The sequence below is a fragment of the Sus scrofa genome, chromosome 2, assembly GCF_000003025.6.
Source record: "Sus scrofa isolate TJ Tabasco breed Duroc chromosome 2, Sscrofa11.1, whole genome shotgun sequence".
NCBI lineage: Eukaryota > Metazoa > Chordata > Mammalia > Artiodactyla > Suidae > Sus > Sus scrofa.
Genome location: NC_010444.4, coordinates 49,838,401 through 49,850,494, shown reverse-complemented (window position 1 = coordinate 49,850,494; position 12,094 = coordinate 49,838,401). Strand labels below are relative to the sequence as shown.

At 39.6% G+C, this 12,094-nt stretch overlaps 1 protein-coding gene and 1 pseudogene across 2 annotated transcripts in view; one reads left to right on the top strand and one right to left on the bottom strand.

Annotated features, from left to right (window-relative positions):
* LOC106509418 (40S ribosomal protein S4, X isoform-like) overlaps positions 1-12,094 on the top strand; it is a 43,425-nt gene that overhangs the window by 6,918 nt on the left and 24,413 nt on the right. Inside the window, exons 1-2 of one of the 2 annotated variants that reach the window (XM_013994574.2) lie at positions 4,859-5,036; positions 7,621-7,760. In XM_013994574.2, coding sequence (XP_013850028.1) covers positions 7,657-7,760 — 104 coding nt within the window. In that variant the 5' untranslated portion in view covers positions 4,859-5,036; positions 7,621-7,656. Of the gene's footprint in view, positions 1-4,858; positions 5,037-7,620; positions 7,761-12,094 lie in introns of those variants that run through there. The other variant, XM_021083337.1, reaches the window with a different exon arrangement.
* LOC110259567 lies at positions 2,389-4,332 on the bottom strand (annotated as a pseudogene).

Genomic DNA, 12,094 nt, shown 5'->3' with positions numbered 1-12,094 from the left:
CTCTTGGTCTCCCTGCCTCTAGCCTTAGATTTGCAGCTAATTAAATTCAACAAAGAATTCATTGATACCCATACTATGGGCAGACAATTCCTGCTGTTGTCTTTGGCCAGCAGTCTTCAAACTTTTGAGCATCCATATTCCCCACAATCATTTTTAGAATTTGTATTATAAGTTGAAATAACTTCAAATGATGTAATTTCTGGCTTATTACATGTATTGACAGTTAAACTGGTATAAAACCTTAAAAATGTATTAATAGAATCATTTTGATGCCCACCATTATTCATTAAAAAAAAAAAATAGGCGAGGTCTTTTTTTTTCCTCACCTTTTTCTATTTTTGTTTTTGGCTATCCCAAAACATATGGAGTTCCTAGGCCATGGGGTCAGAGCTGAGCTGCAGTTGGGACCTACACCAGAGCTGCAGCAACACCAGATTCTTTAAGCCACTGTGCTGGGCTGGGAATCGAACCTGCATCCTAGTGCTGCAAAGAAGCCACTGATCCCATTGCATCACAGCAGGAACTCCAAACAAGATCTTCTTTAAAGCTGGAATTTTATCTTGTCTCTTCATCTTTTTAACTTGTAAAATCTGTTGCATTTCTCCTCAAGGAACTTTATCCTGATGTAACATTTTTATCCTTGAAAGTCTTTTATTAATTACCTTATTATTCTTTTCTGTAACCAAAAAATATATATGAATTTAAATTTTAAAAATATTTCCTATGATTATCAGATTATAGATGTTAAATTTCTTTTGGACTGAATTATTATAATTATTAGTAGCACATAGTTGGTCAAAACAATATAAATGTTATAAATTATGATAATTATTACACATGAAAAAATTTAGTAAGAAAATTTTTTTTCGCTTTTGGCTGACCCATGGCATATGGAGCTCCTGGGCCAGGGATCAGAGCCAAGCCATAGTCATGACCCAAGTTGCAGCCATGGCAACACCAGATCCTTAATCCACTGTGCCAGGCTAGGGATCAAACCCATGTCCCAGCACTCCTAAGAGGCCGCTGATCCCATTGTACCACAGTGGGAATTCCTTAAAAAAAAATTTTTTTTTTTTTTGGCTTTTTAGGGACGCACCCACAACACATGAAGATTCCCAGGCTAGGGTTGAATCGAAGCTGTAGCCACTGGCTTATGCCACAGGCACAGCAATGCCAGAACCTTAACCTACTGAGCAAGGTCAGGAATTGAACCTGTGTCCTCATGGATACTAGTCAGATTCGTTTCCACTGAGCCATGATGAAAATGTTTTAATGAGATAATTGGGCCTATGTTTTATTTTATTTGTTTTTATTTTTTGCAGTCAACGAGAAATTTACTTGCTCTAAAAAAATCTGAGGAGTGTCCATTGTGGATCAGTGGATTATGAACCCGACTAGTATCCACGAGGATGCAGGTTTGATCCCTAGCCTCGCTCAGTGGGTTAAGGATCCGGTGTTGCTGTGAGCCTTGGTGTAGGTTGCAGACACAGCTCAGATCCTGTGTTGCTGTGGCTGTGGCATGGGCTGGCAGCTCATCTCCAATGGGAACCCTAGCCTGGGAATATTGCTGTGCCACAGGTGTGGCTCTAAAAAGCAAAATCAACCAATCAATCAATCAATCCAACATTTGGCATTGTCCAGAAAATTTTAACAAGTTTATACCTAATTTTTATAGCGTTGAACTGCTGAAACTTGTTCACTGAAACATTTTTACTTTATTAATGCTTTACGTCCCTATATTTATATTAAAAATTCCCACACAGGGAGTTCCTGTTGTGGCTCAGTGGAAATGAATCCAACTGGTATCCATGAGAATGCAGGTTTGATCTCTGGCCTCGGTCAGTGGTTTGGGGATCTGTCATTGCCATGAGCTATGGTGGAGGTCACAGACATGGCTCAGATCCCGTGTGGCTGTGGTGTAGGCTGGCAGCTGTAGCTCTGATTTGATTTGACCCCTAGCCTAGAAACTTTCATATGCCATGGGTGTGGCCCTAAAAAGAAAAAAAATAAAATAAAGAATAAAAATTCCCACATAAATGAAAATGGAAAACACTGCCAATACCAGGCATGTGGAAATTCCTGGACCAGGGCTTCAATCTGATACACAGTAGGGACCCAAGCTGCTTCAGTCAGAACACTGGATCCTTAACCAGCTGCACCACAAGGAAACTCCTGTGACAATTTTTTTTTCTTCTTTTTAGGGCCACAACTTTGGCGTAAGGAAGTTCCCAGGCTAGGGGTGAAATTGTAGCTGTAGCTGCTGGCCTGCACCACAGCCACAGCTACTCAGGATCCCAGCCTTGTCTTCAACCTACACCACAGCTCACAGCAACACTGGATCCTTAACCCACTGAGTGAGCCCAGGGATTGAACCTGAGGCCTCACGGATACTAGTTGGGTTTGTTAACCGCTGAGCCATAACAGGAACTCCTACAGTGGATTCTTAAGCACATTCCTGACCTATGCAGCATGCTAGCTGGATGGCTTTTGGCATAATCATTTCTCGTTTGGTATGGATAGCACACAGGCTGTTGTCTTTACCAAGGCCAGCCAGATAGGCCTTTCTTGCCTCCTGCAAAACACCAGTAGTTGCACTCTGGAAGCACAGATTTGTTTTGAAGTCCTGAGCAATTTCTGGCACCAAACCCTCAAAGAAAAGTTTGCAAATCAGAAGTTCAGTGGACTGCTGACGATGTCTAATTTCACCGTACCACGTCTGTAATGATGAGGTTTCTTCACCCCTCCAGGAGAGGGCGCACTCTTGCAAGTGGCTTTTGTAGCCAGCGGCTTCCTTAGGGCTTTACCACCCTTTGATTTGTGGACAGTCTGCTTTGCACAAGCCAGGGTATAGAGACCTCCCTACTTACCTGCCTTGTCCTTGTTCTGGAGCTTCACAAGCTAGAGGCAGCGCTAGCATTCACTTTTCAATTTCTGGGAAGCATACCAAGAAAGGCTTTATCAAGACTTAACAAATTAATAGTACTTATATCTTGTATTCTGTCAGATAGGGGCCACTTATTTAACCCAGTGTACTCAGAAAGAATTAGGAACATAAAAATATTAATTTTTAAGTTCCATAGAGCTCGATGGGTTAAAGATCTGGTGTTGTCACTGCTGTGTCATGGGCTTGATCCCTGGCCCAGGAACTTCCACAGATGTGGCCAAATAAAAATATTAACTTTAATATACCTTGCCAAAACAGCTCACTCTTTTTTTTTTTTCAAAATCTCTTTTATTTTTTTAATATAATGAATTTTTTTCCATTATACCTGGTTTACAGTGTTCTGTCAATTTTCTGCTGTACAGCATGGTGACCCAGTTACACAAACATGTATACATTCTTTTTTCTCACATCATCATGCTCCATCATAAGTGACCAGACATAGTTCCCAGTGCTACACAGCAGGACCTCATTGCTGCAGATCACTCTTGAACAACATGTCTTTGAATTGTGTGGGTCCTCTTACACGCAGATTTTTTCAATAAATATTTGCAAACATTTTTGGAGTTATGAGAAAATTTGAAAAATGTCTCAAACCGCATAGTCTAGAAATATTGAAACATTTTTCAAAAGATAGCTATGTCATGAATGCATAAAAGATATGTAGGTACTAGTCTACTTTACCATTTATTACCATAAAATTTATACAAGTCTGTTATAACTAGTTACAATTTATCAAAACTTAGGTCCATAAACCCTTACAGACCATACCTGGCGCCACACACAGTCCAGAGAAATGTAACAAATGTAAAGATGCAGTATTAAATCACAACTGGAAGTTCCTGTTGTGGTGCAACAGAAATGAATCCAACTAGGAACTATGAGGTTGTGGGTTCGATCTCTGGCCTTGCTCAGTGGTTTAAGGATCTGGCATTGCCGTGAACTGCGGTGTAGGTCACAGACTTGACTTGGATCCAGCATTGCTGTGGCTGTGGTGTAGGCGGGCAGCTGTAGTTCTGATTCGACCTCTAACCTGGGAACCTCCATGTGCAGCGAATGGGACCCTAAAAGGCCAAAAAAAAAAAAAAGTCATAACTGCATAAAATTAATCAGAGTACACACTGCACTACTGTAATAATTTTGTAGCCACATCCTGTTGCTGTTGCAGGGAGCTCAAGAGTTGTATCTGCTTAAAAGCTTTGTGAGGCTAATCACATGTTTTTCATTGTGTTTAGTGCAAAGTGAAGCTTGAGTAACAGCATAGGACTCATACAAAGTATGCTGTGATGCTGGAAGTGCTCTCAAGAAGCAAAGTCATGACATCACAAGAAAAAGTTGAATTTCTTGAAACATACCATAGATTGAGGTCTGCAGCTGCAGTTGCCCACCATTTCAAGACAAATGAATCTTGTGTAAGGACCGTTGTAAGAAAAAAAAAAGCGATTTCTTTTCTGTGAAGCTCATCACTGCAATAACTCCAGTAGGAGCGAAAACCCTGCACTTTTTGCAAGGTTTTATCTTGTATTGAAGATACAGCTCTTACATGGGTGCAAGATTACTATAAGAAAATCATACCTAAAAACTCAAATATGATTCAAGAAAAAGCAGTCATTACATGACAATTTAAAGCAAAAGGAGGAGTTCCCATCATGGCGCAGAGGAAATAAATCTGACTAGGAACCATGAGGTTGCAGGTTCAATCCCTGGCCTCGCTCAGTGGGTTAAAGACCCGGTGTTGCCGTGAGCTGTGGTGTATATCCCAGACGAGGCTTGGGTCTGGAGTTGCTGTGGCTGTGGTGTAGGCTGGCAGCTAGAGCTCTGATTAGGCCCCTAGCCTGGGAACCTCCATATGCTGCGGGGGCAGCCCTAAAAGACAAAAGACAAAAAATAAATAAATAAAGCAAAAGGAAGGTGAAGGATCCAAGGCTGGAGAATTTAAAGCCAGCAAAGGATGGTTTGATAAATGTAGAAAGCTATTTGGCTTTAAAAATGCCAAGACATCGGGAGAAGCATCTTCTGGCAACAAGAGGCAGCAGATGAATTCCCAGATGCATTAAGAAAATCACTGAGGAAAAAGGATATCCATGAGAAACAGGTTTGTTTTATTTTTAAAAATAGTTGATTTACAATGTTTCAGGTATACAGCAAAGTGATTCAGTTTTATGTATTTATCTTCTTTTTCCAATTCTCTTCCAATGTAGGTTATTAGAAGATACTAGATATAGTTCCCATGCTATAAAGTAGGTCCTTGTTATTTATCTATTTTATATGCAGTAGTGTGAATCTATTAATCCCAAAATTCCAATTTTACCCCTGTCCCCTTTGGTAACCATAAGTTTGTTTTCTATGTCTGTGAGTCTATCCTGTTTTGTAATTAAGTTCATTTGCATCACTTTTTTAGATTCCACATATAAGTGATATCATATGATATTTGTCTTTATCTGTCTTTCTTCACTTAGTATGATAATCCTTAGTCCATCCATATTCCTGTCCATGGCATTATTTCATCCTTTTTTAGGTTCCATTGTAATATAAACCACATCTTCTTTATCCATTGCTCTGTTGATGGACATTTAAGTTGCTTTCATGTTTTGGCTGTTGTAAACAGTGCTGCTATGAATATTGGGGTGCATGTATCTTTTCAAATTAACGTATTTGCCTTTTCCAGATAGCTGCCCAGGAGTGGGATTGCTAAATCACATGGGAGATTTCTTTTTAGATGGTTTGCTTTTCTTTTTTTGGCATTTTAGGGCCATGCCTACAGCACGTGGAAATTCCCAGGCTAAGGGTCGAATCAGAGCTGCAGCTGCTGGCCTACACCACAGCCACAGGAACACCAGATCCAAGCCACATCTGTGACCTACACCACAGGTCACGGCAATGCCAGATCCTTAACCCACTGAGAGAGGCTAGGGATCAAACCTGTGTCCTCATGGATACTAGTCAGATTCCTTTCCACAGAGCCACGATGGGAACTCCTATTTTTAGTTTTTAAAGGAAACTCCATACTGCTCTCCATGTGGCTGCACCAATTTACCTTCCTACCAGCTGTGTTGGAGGTGAACAGTTTTTTAATGCAGATGAAATTGCTCTATTCTGGGGTGGGGGGGGAGAATGCCACAAAGGACTGTTAGTAAGGAATAGAAGTGAGCACCAGAATTTAAGGCAGGAAGAGACAGGCTGACTCTTGAGCCGGTCTCTTTTGTGCAAATCCAGTGAGGATTATAACCAGGACAGCCATTATCTATGGTGATACTACTCCCTGAGCTTTGAAGGGAAAAGATAAACACCAGCTGCCAGTTGTTTGCTTGTACAACAAGATCTTGATGAGAACACCTTTTCTGAATTGGTTCCATTGATGCCTTGTCTCTGAAGTCAGGAAGTATCTTGCCAGTAAGGGATTGCCTTTTCAAGTTATCTTGATATTGGACAATGCCCTAGGCCACCCAAAACTCCATGAGTTCAACACTCGTGGAAGGCATCAAAGCAGTCTACTTGCTCTCAAACACAGCGTGTCTAATTCAGCCTCTAGATCAAGGGGCCAGAAAGACCTTTGAGGCTCATTATGCATGGTGTTCTGTGGGAAGGATTGTCGACACTATGGAAGAAAACCCAAGTAGGACATCATAAAAGTCTGGAAGGATTATACCATTGAAGATGCCGTTGTTATTATAGAAAAAACTGTGAAAGCCATCAAAGCTTGAAACAATAAATTTTTGCTGGAGAAAACTATGCCCAGATGTTGTGTATGACTTCACAGATTTATGACAGGGCCAATCAAGGAAATCATGAAAGAGATTGTGGATATGGCAAAAAAAAAAAAGGGTGAGGGAGGAGTGAAGGGTATCAGGTTATGGATCTTGGAGAAATTGAAGAGCTAATAGAGGGAGTTCTCTTCGTGGCTCAGAGGTTAACGAACTCGACTAGGATCCAAGAGAATGCAGGTTTGATCGCTGCCCTTGCTCAGTGGGTTAAGGATCTGGCATTGCCATGAGCTGTGGTGTAGATCACAGATGTGGCTGGGATCCCACAGTTGCTGTGGCTGTGGTGTAGGCCAGCACGTGTAGCTTCGATTTGACCCCTAGCCTGAGAACTTCCACATGCTGTGGTGCAGCCCTAAAAAGAAAAAAAAAAAAAAAATGGAGCTAATAGACATCACACTAGAGGAATTGATAGAAGATGACTTGATGGAGATTGTTTCTAAACCAGCATCAGATGGTGTGAAGACAAAATAGAACAAGCAGTGCCAGAAAACAAATTGACGTTAGATAATCTGGCAGAAGGGTTCTGATTAATTGACTGCTTCTGACTTCTTTTTTTGACCCTTGTATGACAGAAGCCTGAAACTAGAGCAACTGGTGAAAAAAGGATTGGTACCATATAGAAACATTTTTAGAGAAATGAGAAAACAAAAATATCAGACAAATACATTGTATTTCCATAAAGTTACACGGAGTGCCTGCCTCCCCTTACACCTCTTCTACTTCCTCTACCTCCTCCACTTCTGCCACCCCTGAGGCAGCAAAACCAACCCCTTCTCTTCCTCCTCCTCCTCGGCCGACTCAATGGGAAGATGATGAAAACCTTTATGATGATCCACTTCCACTTAATGAATAGTAAATAATCATCATGCTGTACAGTTAATAAGCATTATCTGCTGTGTATGTGTGTCTTTGTAGGAAAATCTAAAAGCTGCACAGCAAGAACTGTTGGAGATGTTTTTTGTGTCATCGTCCTCATCGCCTATGTGTCCATCACATAGAACATCGTGGGCAAGACCTGTACTGAAGAGGACAGCCTGTCCTTACGTAGGCATAAGGTGAGTTAACATTTCATATAAAAGTCATAAGGTGTTAGTTTTCTTACTGTTTTATAGCTGCTTTCAAAGAGTCACTTCCCTGTATAGTGTGTCTCTCTCATAATTGTAGAACCTGGATATCAGCATATCATCCTAGGTTAGTGGTTTTTTTTTTTTTAAGTAACAATGTTTCCAGTACTGTATTATGAATGTGACTGTAATACACTATGCCATAGAAACTTTATAATGATTCATTCATTACTGTATAAGCTAGACTACTGTGAAGCAATTGTAGCAATTACATTGGGCTACCATAAAGCAATCATATTGCTGCTTCTCTATATATTTATATTATATATAGAGAGAGACACACACACACATATATGTATATATCACACCTCATTTATCCACTTACCTATTAATGGACACTTAAGTGGCTCACATTATATTGCCTATTGTAAATGATGCTGCAGAGAACATAGGGGTGCATATATCTTTTCAAATTAGTGTTTTTGTTTTCTTTGAAAAAATACTTAGAAATGGAATTGCTGGAGTACATGGCAGTTCTATTTTTTTTTTTTTTTTTTTTTGGAAGTTCCCTGGCTAGGGCTCGAATCAGAGGTACTACAGCTGCTGGCCTGTGCCACAGCCACAGCAATGAGGGATCCGAGCCACATCTGTGACCAACACCACAGCTCACGGCAACACCAGATCCTTCTACCCACCGAGCGAGGCCAGGAATTGAACCCGAATCCTCGTGGATCCTAGTCAGGGTTTGTTAACCACTGAGCCACGAAGGGAACTCCAGTAGTTATATTTTTAATTTTTTTTGAGGAAACTTCATACTGTTTTCCATAGGGCTATACCATTTTATATTCCCACCAACAATGCACAAGTGTTCCCTTTTCTCAGTATCTATCCTTACCAATACCTGTTATCTGTTATCTTTTTGATAATAGCCATTCTGACAGGTGTGAAGTGATATCTTCTTGTGGTTTTGATTTGCATTTTCCTGATGATCAGTGATGTTGAGCGTCTTTACATGTGTCTTTTGGCCACCTATATGTCTTCTTTGGGAAAATGTCTGTACGTGCCTCTAGATCCAACCATTTTTTAACTGGATTTTTAAAAAATATTGAGTTGTAGGAGTTTGATATATATTTTATTTTATTTTATTTCTCTTTTCTAGACCTGCACTTGCAGCATATGGAAGTTCCCAAGCCAGGGATTGAATGGGAGCTACAGCCACTCGCCTACACCACAGCAACAGCAATGCAGGATCCAGCAGTGTCCGAGACCCACACCACAGCTCACGGCAATGCCAGATCCCCAATCCACTGAGTGAGGCCAGGGATCGAACTTGAATTCTCATGGATCCCAGTCAAGTTGGTTAACCATTGAGCCATGAAGGGAACACCCATTATATATTTTAGATATTAACCCCTTAGAGGATATATCATTTGCAGGTATCCTCTGCCATTCAAGTCTGTCTTTTCATTTTGCCAATAGTTTCCTTCACTGTGCACAGCTTTTTTGTAGTCTTTTTTTTTTTTTTTTTTTTGTCTTTTTAGGGCCATACCTGGGCATATAGACGTTCCCAGGCTAGGGGTTGAATCGGAGCTGCAGCTGCCAGCCTATACCACAGCCATAGCAACTTGGGATCCCAGCCGTGTCTGAGACCTACACCCCAGCTCACAGCAACACCAGATCCTTAACCCACTGAGCAGGGCCAAGGATCAAACCCATGTCCTCATGGATACTAGTCAGGTTTGTTACTGCTGAGCTACAACAGGAATTCCTAGTTTGATGTAGTCTTGTTTGCTTTAGTCTATTTTTGCTTTAGTTTCTCTTGCCTGAGGGGATATAGCCCAAAAAAATTGCTACAATTTATATCAAAGAAACTACTGACTATGTTTTCTTTTCAGTTTTACAAAAGTTTCAGTTCTTACATTTAAGCCTTTATTTTGAATTTATTTTTGTGCATGGTATGAGAGAGTAGTCTAGTTTGATACTTTTGCATGTAGCTGTCCAGTTTCCCAGCACCACATATTGAAGAGACTGTCTTTTCCCATTGAATACCCTGTGTTGTAGATGAATTGCTATTTTACTGAATTCATTTATTAGCTCTAACAGTTTTTTTTTTGGTGGAATCTAGGGTTTTCTATATATAGTATTATATCATCTACAAACAGTGACAGTTTCCTTATTGATTTTCTGTCTGGATAATCTGTCCATTGATGTAAGTGGGGGTGTTAAAGTCTCTTACTAGTATTGTTTTACTGTCAGTTTTTTCTTATATTCTCCCAATTTTTGCTGTATGTATTTGGTGCTCCTATGTTGGGCACATATATATTTACAATGGTTACATCTTATTGGATCTGTCTCTTTATCATAATGTCATGTCCTTCTTTATCTCTCCTTACAGTCTTTGTTTTAAAGTCTATTTTGTCTGATATAAGTGTTGCTACCCTAGCATTTTTTTTTGTTTCTTTTCATTTGCATGGAATACCTTTTCCCAGTCACTTTGATTTCAGTCTGTACATATCTCTAGATCCAAAGTGAGTATCTTATAAGCAGTATATATGTGTTTTTATCTATTCAGCCACTCTGTGTCTTTTGATTGGAGTGTAGTCTATCTACATTTAAAGTAATTATTGATAGGTATGTACTTGTACATTTTATTAATTGTTTTCTGACTGTATTTGTAGCTCTTTTCTGTTTCTTCTTCTTTTGCTCTCTTCCCTTGTGATTTGATGACCTTCTTTAGTGTCATATTTGGATTCCTTTCTTTTTTTCTGTATGTGTATCTATTATAGGCTTTTGGCTTGTGGTTACCATGAGGTTCATATATAATGACCTATGAATATATGTGATTATTTAAAGTTAATAATCTATGTGTGAACACATTTTAACAACCCTGCATTTTTACACACATCTCCTATGTTTAATGTTTTCAACATATTTTACGTCTTTTTCTTTTGCATATCTTTTAATTATAATTTGTGGATATAGGTGATTTTACTACTTTTGTCTTTTACTCTTCCTACTAGCTTTATAAGTGATTGATCTACTACTTTTACTATATGTCTGCTTTTACCAATGAGGTTGTCTTTTTACAATTTTCATAATTCTGTTTGTGATCTTTTTTTCCCACTTAGAGAAGTCCCTTTCATATTTCTTGTAAAGCCAGTTTAGTGGTGCTGAACTCTTAGCTTTTGCTTGTCTGTAAAATTCTTTATCTCTGCTTCAAATCTGAATGATAGCCTTACCCAGTAGAGTATTCTTGTAGTTTTTATCTTTCATCACTTTGAATATATGAAGCAGCTCCCTCCTGGCCTGCAGAGTGTCTGCTGAAAAGTCAGCTGAAAGCTTTATGGGAGTTCTTTTTAGACAACTAGTTACTTTTCTATTACTCCCTTTAAGAGTCTTGCTTGGAGTTCCCGTCGTGGCGCAGTGGTCAACGAATCCGACTAGGAACCATGAGATTGCGGGTTTGGTCCCTGCCCTTGCTCAGTGGGTTAATGATCCGGCGTTGCCGTGAGCTGTGGTGTAGGTTGCAGACATGGCTCGGATCCCCCGCTGCTGTGGCTCTGACGTAGGCTGGTGGCTACAGCTCTGACTCGACCCCTAGCCTGGGAACCTCCATATGCCCCAGGAGCGGCCCAAGAAATAGCAAAAAGACAAAAAAAAAAAAAAAAAAAAAAAAAAAGATTCTTGCTTTATCTTTTTTTTCTTTCTTTATCTTTAATTTTTGCCATTTTAACTGTAATGTGTCTTGGTGTAAACCTCCTAGGGTTCATCTTATTTGAGACTCTCTCTGTTTCCTGGATCCTGTTTTCTTCCCTGGGTTAGGAAAATTTTCAGCTATTATGTCTTCAAATAAGTTCTCTGCCCCTTTCTTTCTCTCTTCTCTTTCTGGTACCCCTAAATACAAACGTCAGTACACTTGATACAGTTGATGTTATCTCAGAGGTTTCTTAAACTATCCTCATTTTTAAAAATTCTTTTTTTTTTTTTTTCTGTTCAGCTTGGGTGATCTTTACTACTCTTCCATTGCTGATCCATTTCTCTGTGTCATCTAATCTGTGTTGATTTTTTTTCTAGTGTATTTTAAATTTTTCAGTTATTATATTCTTCAGCTCTGTTTGTTTCTTCTTTATATTTTCTTTTTAGGGCCACACTCATGGCATATGGAGGTTCCCAGGCTGTGAGTCGAATTGAAGCTGTAGCTGCCAGCCTACATCTTCTTTATATTTTCTAAGTCTTTGTTAAACTTCTCATTGTGTTCATCCACTCTTCTCCAAGTTCACTGAGCATCTTTTTTTTTTGGCTTTTCTAGGGCCATACCTGCAGCA